Source organism: Pipra filicauda, unplaced genomic scaffold (assembly GCF_003945595.2).
Source record: "Pipra filicauda isolate LSUMZ 115617 unplaced genomic scaffold, ASM394559v2 scaffold497_size843975_pilon, whole genome shotgun sequence".
In the NCBI taxonomy this organism is placed as follows: Eukaryota; Metazoa; Chordata; class Aves; order Passeriformes; family Pipridae; genus Pipra; species Pipra filicauda.
The window spans coordinates 453,929-477,180 of NW_024104639.1; the positions used below are offsets into that span (position 1 = coordinate 453,929).

The 23,252-nt window shown below is 31.7% G+C and overlaps 1 protein-coding gene across 1 annotated transcript in view; it reads right to left on the reverse strand.

The window, feature by feature from the left end:
- Positions 1-23,252, reverse strand: part of CSMD3 (CUB and Sushi multiple domains 3) — a gene marked incomplete at its 5' end in the record, with an annotated part of 538,890 nt that overhangs the window by 158,497 nt on the left and 357,141 nt on the right. The window contains 3 exons of the mRNA XM_039386640.1: positions 16,083-16,277; positions 20,342-20,529; positions 22,650-22,788. Of these exons, the coding sequence (XP_039242574.1) occupies positions 16,083-16,277; positions 20,342-20,529; positions 22,650-22,788 (522 nt within the window). The remainder of the gene's footprint in view (positions 1-16,082; positions 16,278-20,341; positions 20,530-22,649; positions 22,789-23,252) is intronic.

Below are 23,252 nucleotides of genomic sequence, written 5' to 3' on the forward strand. Positions count from 1 at the left end.
TCTTCAGTCTTCACAACATAGTTTAATTACAAAATCAAAATTGATTAAAAAAATGAGGGAGTAATATTTCTGCTCCATTCAAGAGCAGTAAGGTCTCAGCAGGAATATCACAGCAAGTTTTTGGTATTAAAAAAAAAGGAAGAAAAGAAAAAGAAGAAGAAGGTTCTATTATCATATAGCAGGACATTTTTAAATAATAGGTTTTGTTTAATCTCCAAAATAGAAGAATGTGAACATGAGCAGACTGGTCACTTTTTGAAGATGTGGTAGATTGAGATAAAGATTAGAGAAAATAATTTTTCTCTTCATCTATAAATGATAGAACAAGAAATAGCTGCCAGAAATTTTAGTATAATAAATTAATTTTAGATATTCTCATAACTACTTTTGGGAAGTTATTAAGTGTTTGGGTGACTCCTGGAAGAACAAGAGATATAAATATCTGTCATAATGGGTTAAGGATATCCAAGCAGAGAAGAGACAGTATTTCTTATAATGGGTTATGTATCTATCCATACTAATTGACCGCACCATGAGAAAGAGGTTTATTGGGCTAGCAATGCTAAACCCACAAACTGAATCCCATAATGTGAGGGGCTATTTTATATTTTCTAGAAAAGGAACCCATAAAAAAAAAAAAGATTATGAATAAAGAAGTACAAAATGGGAGAACATCTAAAAGTCAATTCTTCCAAAATAAAATTAAAAAAAAATAAAAAAAGATTCTATTATAAACTTGAATTATTAAAAAGTATAAGTTTTCTAAAATATGTATAATCAATAAAGTATGTCTTTTAAGGAGAAAATCAAGGAGGTCAAAAACTGTGTAGCCGAGAAACATAATTTGACACATTTTAGGAATTACATTTCAAGATGAAAGTACCTCTTCATTTTAAATAATTTTTGTTGTTATTTAATACATTTTATATAAATACATAAAATTCAATTAAACACAATATCAAATTATTTCTATGTAAACTTATTGAACCGTTCATCACCTTTTTCCTTTAAAACCATGAAAACTAGATCCAAAAGATTTTGTGTATTCAGTTTCTGTTTCTTGAAATCTTTTAAACAAAACTAAATGTTTTTCCAAAGGTATGAAAAGTAGATTTTATAGGGCTGAGTATGAGACACACTTTTAGATTCATGGGAAAATGCCTAACTTTAGAAAGAAAGTTTGCTCTCAATTTAATGATTAATGATTATTAAATTTCAATTATATTAATTTTTTTCCTTAAGGAACTGTGGTGCATACAGTTTCAAAAACTTCTATATAGTTTTCTTAAGTACTGAAGTCATGCATTGCTTAAAATTAGTTAACTAAATTTACTCATTTTAGCCAAGTGTAAGGAAAGTGTGAAATGAATTTTCTAACAGAAACTGAGATGTGAGAGAAAGTCAAAATCCTACATTTTGTTCTGCTTCAGAATGGGTTCATATCTGATAGCTTCTTCATAATATTGGCTGCTATTCAAATAACCAATATATCAATCTGCAAAAGTATTACTTCCTTATTTTTTTCTTATCTTTTTCCAAACAAATGCAATTAACTGGAAATTAGACATATTTCTCTTTCTGTCTAATCTCAGTTAATTCATGCCCATTTTAGATGGGCAGTAAAGTTCAGAACCATTAAAGCAAAACCCTGTGCTCCTATTTAAATTATTAAAGCTTTAGAGACAATATTAAATAAATTTGAAGGGTCAAGATTTCCAATTTTATAACCCAAAATCTAATTCTATATAATGACTCCATTTTTAAATGTCAGGGTAGAGCTACACATCATAAATTATTTATTATCAAATCTTGTGGCATGGAGATGTCAAAATATTTCATAGTTAAGCATAATCAGATATCAAACAAATATGTTTAATATATTAATAACTTTTAAATAAAAATAAAAAATACTCAGATTCAAATTAGTCTTAAGTTATGTGACTTTTTAAATCCTTGTTTAACAGATGCACTAGCAAATTTTGAATCTAAAATAGCTGAATTGTAGACAATTATTAATCTTAATTCCTCATTTTTCTACTAATAATTAAAAAAAACTTTCTGTAAGAACAATAATTCAACAGATAGCAGTAGATTAAACTAATTTCCAGTGTGGTATAGTCTTCTAGACTCTTAAGTGATGTTTAATGCATTAATATTTTTCTTCTTAATTTTTGAAGAAATTGTGTGCAGCTCATGAAGACTTTTTTCCATGTTCCTTGCCCCCAGAGCAAGGGATGGGATATGAGTTCTCTCTGTCTCAGTGTCTCAGGGCAAGCTGGAGGATGGTGAGGTGTCTCCACTCTTTCATGTTTCTCATTGCACCAGAGTTCTCTGGCTCAAGATGATAAAATGTGTGGTACATTTCCAGGACTCTGTCTTGCTTCTGAAGCACCCACTTAATAAGGTTGTGTACTTTCATTTATGTAATGTTTTAGTTTGTCTTGGCCAATAAAATGGAGTTAAAGTAGCAGGGTCTGAGAATGGGGCCCATCAAATAAGAGAAAATGCTGTCTAATGTATTTCGTGCTAGAATAAATGTCTTTGCAGTGAAACAGTCTCTACTAGTAATAAATGGAGGTGGAATAGGTCTTTGCAGTCAGCCTGTGCCTTGGCACAGGTTCACTCCTTTGAAAAAGCACACCAGTGTTATAGTTTATACAGATGAAAAAAAAATAGCTAAATAAAAGTTTAAACATGCTTTTCAAGTCAACTGTCTGCAGCGAAGCCTTGACATGATATTTAAGGAACTTCTGAAAGAAAATGAACAATCATTTTAAAACAATTTACCTGTCAACATAACAAATGAATAAAAAAGAAAAGAAAATTGGCAGTCTTCTGAAGAAGATTGTTTCAGAGTCTTTCAAGTGTATTTAGATAGTAAGAGGAAAGAAGCATTATATGACAGACGTGTAGAAGTAAAAATAAATCAGGGATTAACAAAACTAACACGTTTTAGCTACAATACCAGAATTGAGACATTGATGCATCAGAAAGTATGAACCAAAAATGGAGGATCTGCAAGGATTTACAGATCTCCTTACAAGAAATAATCATCCCTTCCAATGAGAAACTCCCTCTTTTTCCTTTTTTTTTTTTTTTGGAGGCCATATAGCCTACATATTATTTATTTGTTCAGCTGTGCACTCTCCAAACCTAAATTAAATTTCATTACTTATTTGGTTTAGGAAAGAATCACTCCTACCATATGATGAAGAGCATAATAACGGCTTCTAAGTCATTTGACAGACAATGAAGTTAAGTTCTCACTGAGAATCTTTTTTGTTTCATAACCTTAGTGGATGAGGACATACTAAAAGATATTTATCTTTTCATAAAGCAGGCAAAGAGCCTACAAAATCTGAGAATGAAAGTTAAAATCATGAGCTTTCTTAGAACTCACTGACTTCATAAATTCATTTAGAATTTCACAGAACAAGGAATCTACTTATTATTAGAAAGCTCATAAGTGATATCAGCTCCTGAATCCTGTTTTGATAATAAGACACTCACTGTTTTAGGGCTAGGGAAGTTGTAATGTGTGTATTACCCATTCAAAACCCCTTGTTGTTGTATGCTGCGTATCTGAATGTCTCAAGAATGTTCCCTCACCCCAATGAGTTTTTAAGCACTAGTATCAGAGTTGGTACAAAAAATAAGATTTTTATTCAATCATCTGAAAAAATTGTTACAATACTAGAATGAAATTTAAGGTTTTCAAGCGATGATCACTTTTGTTTCCAAATGATTTTCAATATTTTTAGTATGTATGCACATCAGCAGTTTGAAAGGAAACTGCAGTAACAGTTAATGAGTGCAATTTTAAATTTAAAACCTGAGAGTTAATGATAAATTAATTTATCTGTCATTATAATCTGCTCAGTCTCAGTCAGTTTTCTTTTCCGTCATTGCTGTTTAGGTTTGCAACACAGATTTTTAAATTAATTTTAAGATAGAAATTCCCACTTTTCAAACTTAAAGAAAGTGAGAAAGAGGGAAAAAAAGACTAAAACAATACACTAGCCATAACTACAAACACAGTCAGATTAGAAGCAAATAAAAATAACTAATTAATCCCAGAAATTTAGGAACAGGTACCCATCTCCTGAAACACAGGAAAGAAAAATAGGGTAAGAAAGAACTGTTAATAGTAAAATAAATAATAGAATAACAGGTCAATGAACAATTATGAACACAAACACCAACTTAAAATATAAAATAAAATAATAACACAGAATTGGCATTTTAAATATTTAAGCATTCAAAAAAAAAGAATGGAAATACCCACAGAACTCACTAATCTTATCTAGACTGCTTTTGCTACAGCTGGTGAAAGTGATCCTACATACAAAAGAAATACCATCTCTGTAAAAGCCAGTTACACTACTCTGACATTACTAGTAATGTCTTTACTTGGTTTTGAATCTGGAATATCAACATATATGAAGATGTTTCAAGCACAGTTTACAGTTTTATATAATAAGAAGAATGGACATTTTTATCAACATCCATCAAGCACAGAATTTCAGAGGCATTAAAATCTTGAGCTCTTACTTCTTGGGTGAGGTAAAGCTTCTTTTATGTGTAACTACTTTTTGATTACACTGTATCTCTTGTTAATTCTTGAAAGATTGATTATATTTAAAGCAAGATTACAACAATGACATTTCTAATTTCTAATGGAATATATTCAGTGTGTTCCATGTGATAGATTTGCAATTAATTGTACTGGTTAGAAATTGTTTTAAAATAAGAAAGGAACTATTTCCCTTTGTGCCTTGAAAAATCCAATATTTTGTATTTTTGATTAGTTTAAGAAAAACAGTTATTAAAGATAATTTTATTTTTGTTCTGAATTTCAACAATACTTTTTAGTTGCATAACTGCAACAGCATTCTAAGTCCAGTTGCTTTCTAGATTGAAATGCAAGAAAATATATGTTACCCACATAATAGTTTGTGCACATTTTTAGTTAGCAACCTTTACTTCTGAACATACCTGGGACAAGACTATGGCAGTTAAAATGTCCACAATTAAATATTTAATCACGATTATATTTGTTAATTCTCTTAAAACCAAGTATTTAACTGATACACAAAAAAAACCCCAATAGGAATCATAGCAGCTATTTTTTGATAAGATTTTTAATAGTCTCTGAATTATGTTAATTGAGGAACATCTCAATCCCTAGGGATACCATAAGACAAAAAACAAAGCAAGGTTACTGGCTTTTGTATCTGGAAGACCTTCACATGTATTGTTGGGATTCTCTAGTGTTCAGCAACACAGAGAATCTTATTTACTACATTTCAAATCACCAAGCTGAAGACAGCATAATGTACAGATCTATTTCTCAGTATCAAAAAGATACATTTAAGGAACTTTTATTCAGCTGTTTAAAAGTATTCTTAGTTGCATTTCTCAGGAATCTAATACTGTTTTATTTCCTTGTAATAAAGATTACATTTAAAATTTTCAATTTTATTTCTCCTTGAACTTTAAGCACTGAGAAATAAACTCTCCTATATCTGAAGCCAAGAAGCAAATGCCTTTCATGTTATATTTATTTGTTCTTTTGTTAACACTGACTCATCAGAGTATATCTCATGGGCAAGGATGCTCTGTGAGAAAAAAAATCCTTAAATACAATCTTGATAGAATTTTACTGATCTGCAAAAGACTGGTCACAATGACTTCGAGGTGATTGACCTTGCACTAGAGCATCTCTCTTACAAGGTCAGGCTGAGGGAGCTGGGACTGTTCGGGCTCAAGAAGAGATGACTGAGAGGGGACCTCATCAATGTCTAGAGGTATCTGAAGGGAGGGCATCAAGAGGATGGAGCCAGGCTCTTCTCAGTGGTGCCATGTAATAGGACAAGAGGCAACAGGCAGAAACTGATACACAGGAAGTTTCCCTGAATAGGATGAACTTCTGGACTGTGCTGGTGACCGTGCACCAGAACAGATTGCCCAGAGAGGCTGTGGAGTCGCCCTCACTGGAGATATTCCATAACCATCTGGACACAATCCTGTGCCATGTGCTCTGCTTGACCAGGGAGGTTAGACCAGATAACCCATTGTGGTTCCTTCCAACCTTACTCATACTCTGATACCTCACAACCAAAATCTAATTGTCTATCATCACATGCCTATACGTAGGGTTTATACTTATTGAGCATTTAGTCTGCACTTAGCAAAAGTGAAATTTATGTATATTGTACTCTGTAAGTCACATAATATTGAGGATGAACCTTTGTACATTTGACTCTAGATATGGTTATACAATATAATTTTGTGATAGTGTGAACTTTATCTTCTAAATTTTATGTGAAGTTGTATTGGATAGCACAATTTCCAACAAAAGTATGTATGGGATCTTTGTGGTAACCTTCCTTTATTTTTTTTTCTAGGTAATATAAAAATGTCATCACAAGAACGACTTTCAATTCTTACCTTGTAACCATGTATTATCCTAACACATTGTGTTACTTTTCCTTCAAAAGTTGACTTTTATTCATGGAACACTGCCAAACATCTTAAAAATTCAATGGTACAGTATCAACTATAATGTTGATTTCCAAGACTTCCCAAAAAATTTCACATTCTTCTTCAAAAGTTACATTGATTTTTCTTCTACATGTCGAACAATGCATCTCTTAGCTCTCCAAGTTCTATTTCTTTTTTTTTTTTTTTTAAATCTCTACCAATTTTATAACTGGAAATTGGCCAATTGCTCATCGTGGAAGATTTTTGACAGGTTCATCACCTCACACTACTTCTATAGAAAGGCTAACTTAACCTTAAGGTCTACATTTGTACTTCAAACACTTCATATAAATCTCTTTCAGAACTACACAGAAAAGACTGTCTCATCCTAGCAATCTGCTATTTTTCTGTTTATTGATTTTCTTTACTTTGACTCAGTTCCTTCAAGTCAAAGGAAAGCTTCTAATGCACAACCTCTCTGGTTGCCTCAATGAGGTAATATAACAAAGATAACATATGATTTACTTTCCCTCCCCTACCCTCAAAAACATTTTCCTTGAATGCATTTTTGCCTTTGATCTGCTATTGACACTTTAATAAGTTTCCCACTTTTCTAATCTCTAGAAAAGTGTATTACTGGTTAGATCAGGTTTTGAAGTTAATTCTCAAAATCCTGATGGCCACACTTTCTACTACCTTTTTTTGAACATGATTCCTTTTCCTGAAATACATATCTTAATTTCTATTAGATTCCCTAACTGTGTTGTTTCGTCACCTGATTTGGTGGTTCACTTGGGTTTTGATTCTTATTGGTAATTCTCTATAATGGTGATTTTGCGCGATTCCAGGTCACCAGTCAATACTTACCTTTTCGCTGTCGTCTTCAAATCTATTTCAGTGAGCTTTCTTATTTTGATATCTTTTCCCACACAAAGTAAAAAAAAAAAAAAAAGTTGCTCTTCTCTTCCTCCCAGGGTGTCCAATTTTAATGCATTATAGACAATTCAGATACATTCTGAGCACATTATTGTCATATTTCCTCTCATTGAGAAAATCTGCTCTGCTTTAAGCGAGCTGCTTTGCTATTCATTAGATACTTTTATCTTATGCTGAAATAAAAGATGTTAACTGAATCACCAGCATTTGAACTGAAGATAATTAAAACACCCCTGTAATTAACGTTCTCTGGCCTTCTATTACTTAGCTTAATGTCTGAAAACATGTTTTATTAAAAATTCACCCACAAATCATCCAGTGTATTTCCTGGAATGATACCTAAGTAAAGCTTTGAACTACCAGCTTAATCAGTAAGTGATTAAAAAAACAATAGAAACATATAAAATGTGCAGTTCAACAGGGAAGAAACTGGAATCTTTTAAATCTATAACAATGAAACAATTTCTGGAATACACAGATGTGTGTTGCATAGTGTTATGATTTATTATTTTAACTTCCTAACACACAGCTACTCTTTAACGTTTAAAAGAGAAATACATTATGAAAAGGATTCAGTGAATATCTCAAAATTAAGAGTAAAATTTTGTTGTAGAAGACACTGTTCCTTCAAAAGACTGTAGCTTCAGAGATAAGCTGTAACACAAGCAGCTTCTGAGTCAAATGTCAAGAAATATGGCATCTAAAAGAGGCAGCTATCCTCTTTAAGCTTGTTTACCATTCCTATAGTATGTTGACTAAATGCTGTATCTCAGTCAAGAAGGAAAAGAAAATTTAACTAAAATTTAAAACAATGGAGTCTCTTAATTGCAGGTTTTCTTGTTCCTCAGAACCCTCCCCTAGTTCCCACTGCGATAGACAATGTGAAGATGACAAAACTTGTGCAAAGAATGAAATATGAGTCTTATACATGTAACCAGCAGCATATCTCACCTAATAAATCTGCTTCCAGTTGATTACTGAAATCTTACTAGACAAAAGTGAGGACCTTCTGACTGCTGCCTGAGGTTAAGTTAGAAATATGCATATTTGTCAGCTACAGCCAGTGCAGCTGACTGGATCAGCTTCTTTAATTCCAGTTATTAATTAATTGATTTACCGTGATTACTAACTGATGCTACATAATCCTATCTGACTTCAGTGTCTTGCAGACTTTGGAAAATAAATATTTGCTTCTCTCTGTGAATAAATGGTAGTTATTTTTTTTTCTTTCTAAGAACAGAATACCCTGCAGTCACCTTGTCTGTTCTAAAGAAACTTCAAAGAAAAATATACACATATGTTGCTAACAGTATAATACAGAAACAAACATATATCTATGTAAACTAGTGCTAAAAAGTGGGTTTCTCTCCACCTCAAAATACATGATGAAAATTTGTTTTGAGGTAAAATAATGTTTTTTTCAATCTTTTACTTGAAAATTTACATATTCAAAGCAAAAAGAAATTGTCAGTTTTAAATATCCTAAATAAGAAAAAAAATCACATACATTATTCCGTATTTTCATATGTGTTTTCTATGTACTTTTATTGCCAAATAAATTGGAAACTCTGTCAGTGAATTTACATATTTGTCATTTACATGCTATTCACAAAAATATTAAAGTTGTCTATTACATTTTCCTTGCTTCTTCATAATGTTTATTCAAATTAACAGTTGCATATAAGCAAACCTATTTAAAATTATGGCTTGGATAGACATACTTGATTTCAAATCAATTTTTAATAGTTAAGAAAATTAAAAGATTAAAGATGAAAAAAATCAAATTTATATATCTTTAGCTACTTCTCCTTCTTTTTAACATTTCATTCATTAAGCTATGCTTTTAAAAACTGGCTGCAGATTTAGTTCAACAGAAGATGAAGTGACTGGTTTTATGATGCACTCTATTTAACTAATCCCTTAAATATGTTGGGAATTAGGATTCTCTGGCAGCTGATTTTAATGAGATCATTGTAATTAACAACTTTCTTCATTTCTTATACTTTATTTACCATTATATTACATTATTACTTCTTAAAAGAAAGCTTGAAATAATTATACACAACATTTATTATTCAATGGACATTGTATTCAATGCCATATTGTGAACTCCAAATGTATATGGAAAAGGTCAGACACTCAGAGTAATGCTTTTTGTGAGTGTTTGTGCCCATTTTTAATGGATTTTTGAACTTTTCTAGAATTATTAATATTTATACTTAATTCCAGTATAATTTTTAAACTTTGTCTGATATGAAGAAACATCTTCAATAAAAGCTGAGATTTTAACTCAATCACATTTTCAAAAAACTATGAGGTTTTCACCAAAGTACCAGCTACCTGCATATCCATCCAGAAAGACCTTATTTTTTGTTTCCTATTCCCAAAACTATTTGCATACTTTATAATAACCGATCAGTTGCATGTCCTAGGAAAAATGAGATTATTATCTCCCAGAAGTATATACTAGTAATTAAGTCTCAATTACTTCCAAATCTACTATGTGGAAGTTAGGTTTTCTCTCTCTGGCTTTTTGACTTGATAGTTCTCAGTGTACAATGGTTTCCTGTCCATGGAGGAGGAGTAATGAGTGTGGTCGTATTGAAAAGGGTCTGTAGGGCAAGGTTTATAGGTTAAGGTACACCCAGATGCCTACTCTTTTACTTTCTCAGAAATCTCAGCGCTAAATTTTAACCCATACATCCCTCCAAAATGGAGTTTGTTGTATGTGGTATGTTCAGATATTTCACTAGATCTATTATTTCCTGTGTTGCTGTTCTAAGTCATACCCTGCTGAGCATGCAAGCAGGGTAAATACCGTTCACGGAGTCCAGATGCAAATGGAAAAATACACCTTCTTAACAAGCTCTTTGAATCGCCTCTGGTGATCTTTTAAGAAGCCTGTTTCTCTATACTGACTATATTGTGAGGAAAACTTAGAATGGTAAAGCAATGGACATAATATTTATGAAAAATGACAGTGGAAGCTTGGGAAAAAATATTAAGCATTCAGAAGATATTCCAATCACAATAAAATAAAATCCTTTATAATTTCTTCAAAAGATCTTCAATTGCCTTTTCAAGTCTGGCTATTAATAACTAACTTTTCTGAGTATTTTGCATTTAAATAGCATTTTTCATATTCAAAATGCAATCCTAATTGATTTTAATTCTAATTCTAAGTACTCAGGTCATTGTCCACATGATTCTATAAAGCCAATGTATTATTTTGGGCAAAAAGAAAATCATAAATGCATTGTAAGTAGCCAACATATGACAATTTTAAGTAAAGCCTGTTGCTGAAGTGGTTAAACTGATCATACTTGGGAACCATAAAACAAAGAAAACCAGAGTGCCTCCTTCCCAGTAACACAGCTTTATTTGCTGTAGGAATTCTCTGTGGTTTCTGCAATTGCCCTAATTCAAACTTCGAAATAGATTTAAATAGCAGCCTTTCATGTGGTGACTACAAACATAAGCAACTCTTTATCATCAGTAGATCAAAAAACGAATTGATGTCCTCTCCTAACCACAGCAGTATGTAAGATCACTGTTGAAGATGTTCCAAACACATCCTCAAAGGGCTATGAATTTTTTTTTCCCCACTACTGATTTTAGAGATTTTATTTATAAATATTTAAGAGAATTATTGAGTAGTTTTAAAGTAAAAGCATCAATTTTGTGTTTTTCTTTTATGGTGCAAATGTTATGAATTCTTTACCTACTCAAAGATTTCCAAGTATTCAAGTACATGATAAAAGTGCATAATATGAGAAAAATAATAGCTATACCTTATATGAGTGATCATTTAAGAAAGGTCTCTGAAGTAGATAGTGTAGAAATCTAGTCAGAAGAGTGACTCACACTGAAAATCCAAGAGCAGGTGGCACAACTAGTTCACATGACCATGGTAATTAATGATTTTCAGTCTGCAATATCATTTAGTTAGTCATAATTCAAACATGAAATTAGTAAGGATTAATTTCTTTTAAACAAAAGTGTTATCAAGAGGAGGTAAATGGTTGACTACAGTCGCAGCATCACCTCTGCCACCTCTTAAGTGCGTCTTAATGGCTTCATATCTTTACTACCTTAATGGAATGCTAACTGAAGTTGGTCTTATCACGTCTCTCAATGCCTTTGTTCCCCTCTTTATACCATAACTACCAACCATTTAAACTCATGCAATCCTCAGAGTTTCCATCTGATGGCCTTTCCTAACATGAGAAAGATAAACATTGGATTTCAGAGAATTACTTTCAGATTTTGCAAGAATTCTTTAGTGATTATAAGCCATCCCGGCTTTGTATCTTCACTATATCTCTGCTTCTTCTCTACTATCTCACTGAATCCTCTGCCACCTCCAAAGTATGAAGGCAATGTGTTTACTGTGGACTCAATTCTCTGCCACAGGTACATTATTTTAAAAAAATTAATATCATTGAGGAACAAGTCTCTTACAGAGAACTGCAAAGGCACATATCAGCCTGGCATGTTAAATTCATAAAATAATTAAAAGTAGTTAATATAAGTGGATTTTTTAGCAAAAACACCCTCCCCAATTAATAAGCAGCAACCCAAAATACAGTTACTACTATCCACCTACAGTATCCCTGTAATAATGTCTGATTCTGATCTCAGTTACACTTTAGATGTTAATTCGATCTGTTCTGTCTCTTCAAAACAAGCAGTATTGTCCAGAAACATATTTTGTTTGGTTGCTTTTTTAAAAAATTATGAAAATGTTGAATGCCACATATGGAAGTTAATGAATGTTGGGCTTCTAATAACTATTTTGTGCCCTTCAAAATTTTCTTTTTCATTGCTTATGTATGATAGTTGAGGATTTGGGAATATATTAAAAAATTCTATATTTTTACTCCAAAAATGCAGAATGGGACAGAAAAATTTAATGAAGATTCCAAATACTTTGATTAAAATTTCTACATTCTAATGCAAAGTTTGACTTTAGTTTGAAGTTTGACTATGATTTATCATGTAAAAAACCTGCCCAACTAGAGTCATGTTTTCAAAAGACCATGCCAGTATGCAGTAACCACATTAGGATCACACCTTCGTTCTGTAAAAAATACATAAAAATGTGACCTCTGATTAAGTAATCAATATTGAATAATTGATGAAAAATTTGTCAACATTTACTATATTACAAAATAATAAACACTAAGATTAAGCTTAGTTTAAGTTTTCATATATAAACCTGCTTTGAACTATGTCAGATAAGTGTAACAACTTAATACAGATGGAAACAACTGAATGAATATTCTGAATATTGGATATTGTTAGATATATCTTACAGATGGAGTTATTTTGAAATCTGGATTCAAATATTTCTAAGGATTAAACAACATGCTGTAATGAAGTGTAGTAATATTTTTTAGTGATCAATAAAGGATTTCTTCTTGTAGGAACAATGTTTTCACACTCATTCATAAATATGATTTCCCATTAGAGAGCTTTTTGCTACTTTGTAAATAATTGTTCTTTGCTACCAAAAATTTAAAATTACCAATAGTAGGTGTAGCTAAGAGAAATCATTAATCATTGTGCCTATGATACTAATATTTCATCTGCATATGTTAATTGCATCCTGTTCTTGATATCCACCATGAAATACCAAATAGCTTAGCATATTAGCCTGGATAATCTTTGCATATGTTCATAAAAGAATGAAGCCAATGATTTGGTTCACTTCCCACACTTATTAGAGAGGCTCAAGGTCATTTAAAAAAAATTATTTCAAACAAATGTAAGTCACACCTAATGCACATAGGACTAGGTCATAAAAAATATTAGGGAATAAAGGTAGAACATAAAAAATTATTCAGCTTTTATCTAACTCCAAAATCATCAGTTTTTGTCTTTTAGGGTCTATAGACACTCATATATTCTATTTTTGCACATTTCAGGGGATCAAGTTTTGATGGACTAAGCCGTTCACCAGCCAGTTTATAATGAAGCCTGGCCAGACACAGAACATCAGTGTTCCTCAACAAAGATTTCGTACAGGGCTTGATGTACTAGCCATTTTCAGAGAATACTTAAAGTCATCCTAAATGGTTGTCCTCCCAAACTAATAGAGTCATGGCCTTCATTTTATTTTTGATAGTCTGAATGAAGGATGTATATTTGACTATATTTTATCTAAAAGACTAGACTTCTGAACTAGTAGGACCCTTAACTCCTTTCTCCATGTGGGCCAAACTCATGTCTTGGCAGTATGTTAAGTAACACCAAGTTATTCAGAAGGTGTATGGAGATGGTACTCTATCCTCCTTTACTGAGATTCTACAACTCAGTGAAAATATCCACGTTATTGCAACAAGACTTTTTACTTGATAGAGTCTGACTATGGACCCTTATATCAGTTTCACCCTCAGAGTATCTGTGTTATTTATCTAATATTTTTCTTCGTGGAAATTATCAAGTTCTCTTCTCTTAGATCAAGTTCTATTCCCATAGAATAGGAAAAGCTTTTATATGTGTTTTGATTTGTACTCTTTTCAAGACCAATTGTATATGTTGTAAAGCATGTCCCTTGAGCTGAGTGAGCCACCTGGAATGTTGAAGGTTTTCCCTTCCTCTCCTCTGACCTACTTAGCTCCAACTATGAGCAAAATGAGAATACTCATTCATAATATTTCTCTTTTAAATATTCTCAGATGCCTCACTTTTCCGATAAACCTGTAAGTTTAAATACGGTTCAAAAGAATTTAAAAAAAAGAACCCAGATTCTAAACTGATATTAAAAATGTAAAGATGTAGAGAACATGATAAGTAATTTAAGAAAAAAATTATTTTTGCTCCTTACCTAAAACATCAGATCAAAATGTTACAGGTATCAAGGCCCTATTTTTTTTTAATAAATAAATAAATACATAAACCCCCCATATATGCCGAGGTGATATTTTATACTATGTTTCTTTATAACACTATTAGTTTCAAAGGAGTTTAAAAAATACAATGGGCGGAATGGAGGAATCTGTTTTCTACTAGGCAAATTCTATTGTATAAGTGAAAATTACAAAGCTAATGCCTGGGGTTTGGTGGTTTTTTGGGGTTTCTTTGTTTGTCGGGGTTTTTTGGGGGTGGTATTTTTGGGGGGGGCCTATTCTGTGACATCATATCTTAAAGTAGTATAGGGTTTGCCATCTTTTAAATAAGGCCTTTTTCACACAGGAAAGAAAATGGTCCAGTTAGAATCGGTGACAGACATATCCACTACTTCTTTTATGATAAGATTTTTTTTTCTCTTTTAATTGCAATGGCAGTCCTTCCAAGCAAAATATTTTCCTTTAGTGAATGTTAAAATAGATAACACTGGAAGATTGCTAAGTAGATTATAAGTGACAATAAGAGATACAATTATTGCATTGATAAAGAAATTCTTTATCTTTCATTACCTACGAAAAAGAACTTCAGAAAAAGGGAAGCTTTCCCCTCTTATACACAACCACCTTCCTCACCAACTCTTCTCTAGGAAACAACTTTCACATCTCATTTTAAATTGAGGAAAAAACTTTTGACTTCTATTGTACACAGTCCACACTTCCAAACATTTACGAGGCCCAGTCTTCCAATTTGATGCCACTGAATTTTGGAATTCAGTACTATGGTGGTTTTGGTGGACAAGGAAAATATTAAACTTCTTCAAATGCTTATAATAATGGTTATTCTTTAGATTGGAGAATTTATATTTTTTTTCTGCTTTGCTTGTACTCCACCATATAATTTGCGATAGAAATTTAAAATACACAGTGCACTCTATTTAAAATATATAATTATTCAAATTGGAAATGGATTCAATAGGGTTTTTTGTCTTCAAATTATGAAAAGAAATTGAAAATAACATGATAATTGAATTTTATTCTAACTTATGAAGCAAAAGTTAATTTTGTAATTTGGCATTTTTCTGATATTAAAATCTGCATACATGGGAGAGGTTTTGTGCTTAATCTTACAGAATATGTGACTTCACAAAGTGAAAAGTCTAAAGTGGCTATCAATTTCTGTTAAGAAATCAGTAAAATAAAAATTTAATCTTTTCTTAGAGTTTAAATCTGAAAATACTGATACTTGAGATGGGTAATCTAACTGAAGTCAGATTTTTGGAATGAGTGGAGTTCTTCATATCGATAAAAGTTTGAATAATTGGATCTTTCATGCATTTCAAGGCTTAATTTTTCTACAACTCATACGTCCAACAACTTAATGACGTAACGTTGTATATACAAAATATTTCATCTACGTGGTTTCAAAACTAGTAATAACAAAAAAGAAACCAACATATATTATGACATCCAAAGTATATTTAATGTTGTATTTAAATACATATATATGGTATATATCTCTATACTCTGCTGTTAATTATTTCAAGAATGTCTGTCAGCATATAGAATGACATTACTACTAACCTTCTATTCCCAATAATAACACATAGCACTACTTATCCAATGTTAATAGAAACTTGAATCAATAGTTTTCCTATTATTACACATATATCTTATTACATATGTTGTTGAAAATGGTTTTTTCCTGAAAGAGAATATTATTAAAATGTTCTTCCAATTTTTCACGTTTTTTCCATATGACTAAAAAAACAGTAACAACAACAGCAACTAAAATAAATTAAAAACTGTTCTTACCATGACAACTGGGCAGGGCTCTGTTCCATCCAGGTCTTCCATCATCTCCCATGATACATGTTAGTGTAGAATATCCCTGAAGAACATAACCTGCATCGCAGTAATATGTGACAGTGGAACCCAGTTTATAATCCATTCCAAGTCTTGTTCCATTCATTATATTTCCAGGATCAAAGCAAGACTCACGAAGCTTTGCTATAGAGGAAACAAATGTAAATATAATTCTGAATATAATCTAAAATTTTACAAATATTTTCTGGAGTTCTCTCAAGGTCTTCTTTGAGCACCCTGTAGACCCTGTTGATTTTTTTAAGAAGTCTTTCTTTCTACATCAAATGTTCTCTCTCCTTCTTTTTAAAGCCTTTACAAATTACTATGTAATGACCAAAACTAAGTCTTCTGTATTTTTTCCAGATAATTTCTATAGTGCTCCATTACAGAACTATGTTTTTATCAGAAAATTCATTGTGACCAATGACGTAGGTATGTAGTTAGATGAAGGTAGATCCATGCACATTCTTCCAGTAGATAAGACACATCCTAGTTTTAAAATCTGTGGTGGGAAAACTTGTAAATGGAGGAAATTAATATGAGTAGTTTGTCATAAAATAGGAAGTATGCAAACAAGAATTTCTTCAAAATTAATAAACTATAAATGAATATCTATTTACATATGATATAATGGTATATTTTCCTATAGTTTTTTTCCCTCGCGGGAGGACAAAGTACAAAAATACTCCTTAATTTTTTCTAACTTTTTAATTTTTTATAGATATTTCTTTCAAAATATTGAAATAAATTAAAACATATGCACATACTTTTATATTTGTTTCCCTCTTATTTCTATAACATGAATGTGCAACAAAAAATTGCACAAAAATAAACACTTGGCACTTCTAATTAACAACATTATTATGCAGAAGATGAGAAAAGTTAAACATTTTGGAAAAAAAATGCAATTTCCATTAAGGAAAAAAACCAGGAAATATATTAGACAGAAGCTATAATGAAGCAGATAATTTTGTGCTATGCAGGATAGAGTCTGGAGTAATACATTTTATCAAGCAGAAGACAGATATTTCAGATTTTCTTTAATATTTAAGTGTGTTGTGGAGAAGATCAATGGGGAACACTTCTTCATTTTCTGCAAGATCAGTGCCAACTTTCTAATACATCAAAAGAAGTGTTTATTTACCAGGCATATTTGCACCACTTAACTTTCTGCTAAAGGTAAGTATCGTTAACAAATGATTATATGAGCCTTGAAATTCCTGAAAGGCTTTTTAAGAGCTTCAAATAAAGACACTTTACCTGATTCTGGCAGTACTTAAACTGAAGTTTCTGAAAAATTATAGATAAATTATTATTTATTTGACTTTTATATAGTTTGGTCACACATAAGCTATTGGTCACTACTAGAGCCAAGTTAATGTACTAAGTAGATTCCTTAAGGTCATTTTTTTGTTCTACTGTTTCTGAGAGGAGAGAAATAATTACATTGCATTTACATTTGAAGATGGAAAAACCAAATAATTCTTTTGAAATTTCAACTTAACACCTTCCAAAAGAACTTGAAGATCTCCTAATGTGGTTAACAATTTATTAAGATTTACATATATAATCTACACAGCATGCTTTTGATATGAAAAACAATCCAATAAAAATTAATAGTTATATCACATGATTAATCATTAAGATCAGGTATTAGATATTCACATTGATTCATTTAGTTAGTTGTAGTGTGGTGTCTAAAACTTTTTTTACATTCATTCAAAATTTTGGATGGACAATGAAAAGTTAAAAGAGGCAATCTACTAGAAAGTCTGTAAAGATATCACACAGATATTAATAATTATTATGTAAGCCAACCACACCTTCACTTGCAGGTCTTAGGGCAAATTGAAAATTCTTTCAAGTCCAAATTATCAAATTTAGGAAAAAAAAAAAAAAAAAAAAGAAAGAAAAGAAAGGGAAAAAAAAGGATAATTTAATTTAGGATTATAACTAGTATTTTTACAATAATCAATACAATATTATTTTTCCTTCTTGTTGAACTAATATTGATATATCTGTATTGATTCACAACTGATATTGTGAGATCATCATTCTTGAATTTATGATTCCAAAAAATAATTCCAAATATTTCATAATTCTAGAAAATTCTTGGATAAAGTAGATACTAGTACTACATGAAAAGATAAAGAAAGAAAAAAATAATTTATTATGCCTGGTGAATAAATCAAAATTTGAGGAAAGACATGATCTGTCACAGCACAAATTATCTCTAGGGAAAAGTTACAGCCCTGTAATTTTCTTTTCCCCAAAATTATAGTTGTGACAGACTCTTGAAGTTGCTGACTAAACAGTTACAATGTCACTATTGAAATACAGTTTCTTAATAACCATTCTGAAAAATAAAGCCTGAAATACTTAGCACCTTAAAATTACTTTTGTGAATCTGAAGCAGCTGCTAAGTGAACTTGTAAAAAAAAGTCGTTAGACTACGCTACAGTAGGAGAAAAATTATGTCAAATGGTGGCAAAAGGATTCACCAGGTCTGGCTGAGAACCAGTGACGAAAAGAGAAAATAAGATTGTATTAGCAAAATTGCCAGGAAACAGGAATACAAATCTTTCACCATCGACATCCTGTTGACCTGCAGTCAACTCAACCTTTCAAACTCCATGATGAGCACCAAAAAGGTCTGTTGTGGTTTAACTCCAGCTGGCAACTAAGCACCACACTACTGCTTGGTCACTCCTGACGGTGGGATAGGGAAGAGAATCAGAAAGGTAAAACTGAAATAACTTGTGGATGAAATAAGAATAATGAAATAAGTTAAATAGTTGAAATAAATTCTAATAGTAATATTAGAAATAACAATAGAAATAATAATAAATTTAAATTAAAATGAAAATGAAAAAAAAAAAGAGGGAGAAATAAAACCCCAGAAAAACAAGTTATGTTAATGAAAAACAATTACTCACCACCAACCAACCTATGTCCAGCTGGTTCCTAAATAATGTCCCTTTTAGATTTCCCTTTAGTTTGCATGCTGAGCATGAGACAACACCATATCATATGGAATATCCCTTTTAACTTTTAAGGACTAGCTCATACTGTGTAAACTTCCTTTACATCAGTAGAATTTCATGACTTTAGGAAAGTATAAGGAAACTTCATGGGTTTGCCAAGGCAGCAAATACCTAAGTCTTTCCCTTCCTTACTAATTGCTATCAGAATAAATGGAGAAGAAAATAAGACCAAGGAGGTCTATACCAGCAACATTCATATTTTCCCTCTGGTTGTCTTTACAGATTATTGAATATTTTCGTATTTAGTTAATAGCAAATATTTCTGTTCCTCGAGCCATGTAGAGGCAGTTATGAAAGTTACCATTGGTTATATATTTTCAAGTCTGTATTTTCCTTTTTACTGTGTTATGACCTTGGACAGATTTGTCTGAGACAGGCAGACAGCTCTACTATGGTCTATTATACAAAGATTCGGCCAAAATATTTTTTCATTTCCAATACTGGACACCTAGATTCTAGCACATCATTTCATCTTGCAAGACCCTAAATGCACATAAGTCAACATGACCTACTATATCAAATAAAAATAAATTTTAAATTCTGGGTAAAACACATATATATGCTGTTAAGTTTTGCCACTGCATCATTATTTTTGAAACATGTAAACTACTGTTTCATTTTTGTTCATAGAATCATAGACTCATAGAATGGTTTTGGTTGGAAAGGATCTTAAAGATCATCTAGTTCCATTACCCCATGCCATGGGCAGCAAACCTTCTGCTAGACCAGGTTGCTTAGAGCCCCCATCCAGTCTAGTCTTGAACACCTTCAGGGATGGGGAGCCCACAGCCTCTCTGGGAAACCTGTTCCAGTGCCTCACTGCCCTCACAGTAAAGAATTTCTGCCTCATATCAAAACTAAACCTACCCTCCTTCAGGTTAAGGCCATTCTCCCTTGTCCTATCACTATAAGGGCCTTCCCAGCCTTCTTGTAAGCCCCCTTTACATACTGGAAGGAATCATGTAATCAACATTATCATCTGTCAGGTATATGAAATCATATTAGAAACTTTATCTTAAGTTAGTATAACATTATACACATTATCATACTCTTAGGCAAAACAAAAACATTACCAGGTAGAAAACTACAAGAAATTCCAACAGATTAAAATTTGCACTCATGCATTGAACTTTTCAAATAGATAAGAAAAATAATTTTACTTACCTTTGTACTCTAGATGGAATCCAGTAAAACTAACAGATCCATCACTCCGAAAAGCCAGATGCATAGTATTTGAACTGCTTTCTATCCTCTCTGGCAGCTTGCTGTCTTGAAAGCTCCCAATTAGTGGGCTATTACTGTCTGGCCCATCATAGATATAGAGAAAGTCATAATTTGGTTCTATACTGAAGCTGGAGAACAAAAAAAAAAAAAAATAAAGAGAGAGAAATGTTAGATAGAACATGCTTTGCTTAAGATTTTCACTCTTAGCTTAAATTTGAAGTTTACTATCACTGTTTTCATAAAAGGAAAACAAAGTCTCCACTGTCAGAAAAAAGGTTTGTAGAAGTGTTTTAGTAGAAAACAAAGAAATACCAAAGAAATACCATATTTTTCGTTTCTCTCTTTAGAATTGATTGTTTGCTGCTAACCAGAAAAAACACCCCACAACCCAAACCTTTTTAAATAGAAAAAAAATTAATAGCATATTTCTAAAGCTTTAGAAAAAAACCCAATGTAGACCCATTGGAACTCTTTGCAGAAATGCTTTATGATATAATGCAGTCAGCTGCATAGTAGAGAATACACAGCTTCTAATCAGACTGAAACACTTTCACACAGCCAGGGGATGATCTTCCCTTAACTCTGAGAGCAGAAAGCATTTTGCCTATAATCGGTTTAAATAAAAAGATGTAGTATTAAAACTTCATCTTTTCTTTTGAAAGAAATTATGGTTAGTTAACTAACTTAATTAGTTAAGTTTGAATTTAATTTTAAGTTAAGGGTGAGAGTTAACCAATTTTACTTATAAGATTGTCCCTGTATAAAAAAAATGTTTTTAAAAAAAGATACTTAGTGAAAGAATGAAAATCCAAACTATGTTGTGTCTAGTTGAAAGCAGCTCCTGACTGAAATAAATGTAGGCATTGAAGACCTCATAGAGCTCCTTTTTCAATATTTGGGTTATTCAAAAAATATTTCCTTCCAAAAGAAATGCAAAAGTTAACACTTTTGATTGTTAAAGTGCCATAGTTTGTCTTGAGTTTAAAAGGATTAGCTGGAGTAAGTTCCACTCAAAAGCCTATTTAACATCACTTAGTAGAGTGTTCAAAGTTTCTCAATCTGAAATTGTCTGTGTGTCATAAATGAAGCAATTCTCAGTAAGGATGCACTCTTCTTTGACCAAGACTAAGCTTCTAAGCTTCTGTCAAAAACCATAGCAATTGACCAGATTTTAAGATATTTTAATGTAGTAATATTTGAGATTTATAAACTGTTCATATACTTAGTCACATTGTAAAATATTATTTTTATTCTACAATGGGGGTTCTCGTATATCTAAATGTACAATATAAAGAGCAGAATATTCTTAAATATCTTAATCTCACAATATTTAACCAAATAAAACATGTGCTACTGCAAAATAGAAAGTTCCTTAGCAACTTATATTCTGAAATCACCAACAAAATTAAATAATAAATTATGTAAATATAATTGAACAGTTATTTCCCTAGAATGAATTCACTAAAACACATACTATATCACTGAGCACCAAGAACAGAAAACTATATGACCTACCTCACTAAAGTCATCACATTAGCACTGATCAGAACAATAAAGACACTATTATAGAACATCCAGTATAAAAAGAACTTAAATTTGATGGGATATCACATTTTTACCTTTTCTGTGACATATTCCCCAGCTGGAATGCATAGTTTTCATACATAATAGATATATTAATTTGCATCCTGTGTTACATACAATGCATATAACAAAAGTTCCTCTGTGGAACTATGAAGGTCAATTTAATCTTGCATTGTAATTAAATAAAATTCTAGAAAAATTCCACCTAATAACCAGAACATCAGGAAGTATCTTGTTGAAGTATCCTGAAATGATATGGACTAATAAAACTAAATTTAGAGACAGCTTTTGAAATTTTGCCTATATAGCTGGTGTCTCAAACAAAATACGGTGAATCAATTCACCATTAAAGACCATCCTGGATTGCAGACAGTTCAGTTACTCCATCCATTCTGCCTTCTCAGGAATTGAATCTTATAAATTGAGCACCATCCATCTCAACATTAGCTAGTGCAAACAGAGTACTTTTAAGTAAACAGGAGCAATGAGTTCCAACTCCATTGGTCTGTGTATTGAGTAATTTTATGTATTTGTTGTGACTGTTAACAAAGATAACAATTACTAATTAGTTTGATAGTCATATTAAGTATACATATACCCTGAACAACACCAATAATAAAGTTATAAACATGACTTTAAAAATTATGAGTAAGTAGCAGTTTACCTGATAAATGCTAATGATATAACATAATCATTATTTACAGTGATAGTCCAGTCACAATCTCTGCTGTGGGGATAAGGATGAGGGAAGTTTGGTGAAAGTATAAAACCTGATGAGCCAGTCAGGTTTCCTCCACAGGGAGCTGTGAATAAAAATAGATTGAATTTGAGAAAAGAAGGTAAAAAATAAAGAAGCAAGTAACAGCAATCTGTTCACTGACATTTAATGTCCTCCAGAAGTTAAACAAAAAACAACTGAAGGATTTACAAAGCTTTAACAGAAACAAAAAAACCCCAGATATTCACATTTAGCTTTAGACCAATTGTAATACTACTAAGTGAAACACTTGTTTTTGAACTCTGTGTCACTTTATTTGCTTGTATAATATTATGTCAAGGCTTTTCTGAATATACTGTGAACTTGAAAAATGCTCTGGCTACAGACTTCAAAAACTTGACTGGATAAGCTTTCCACTTTCTACTTATTGAAGGCTTTGAAATATGATCTACTTACATCGATAATGTAATTACCTGCCTTTTCACCAGACAACACTCACTATTAACTCAGATCCAGATGGATATAATATAAATTAAAAAAAAAATTAAA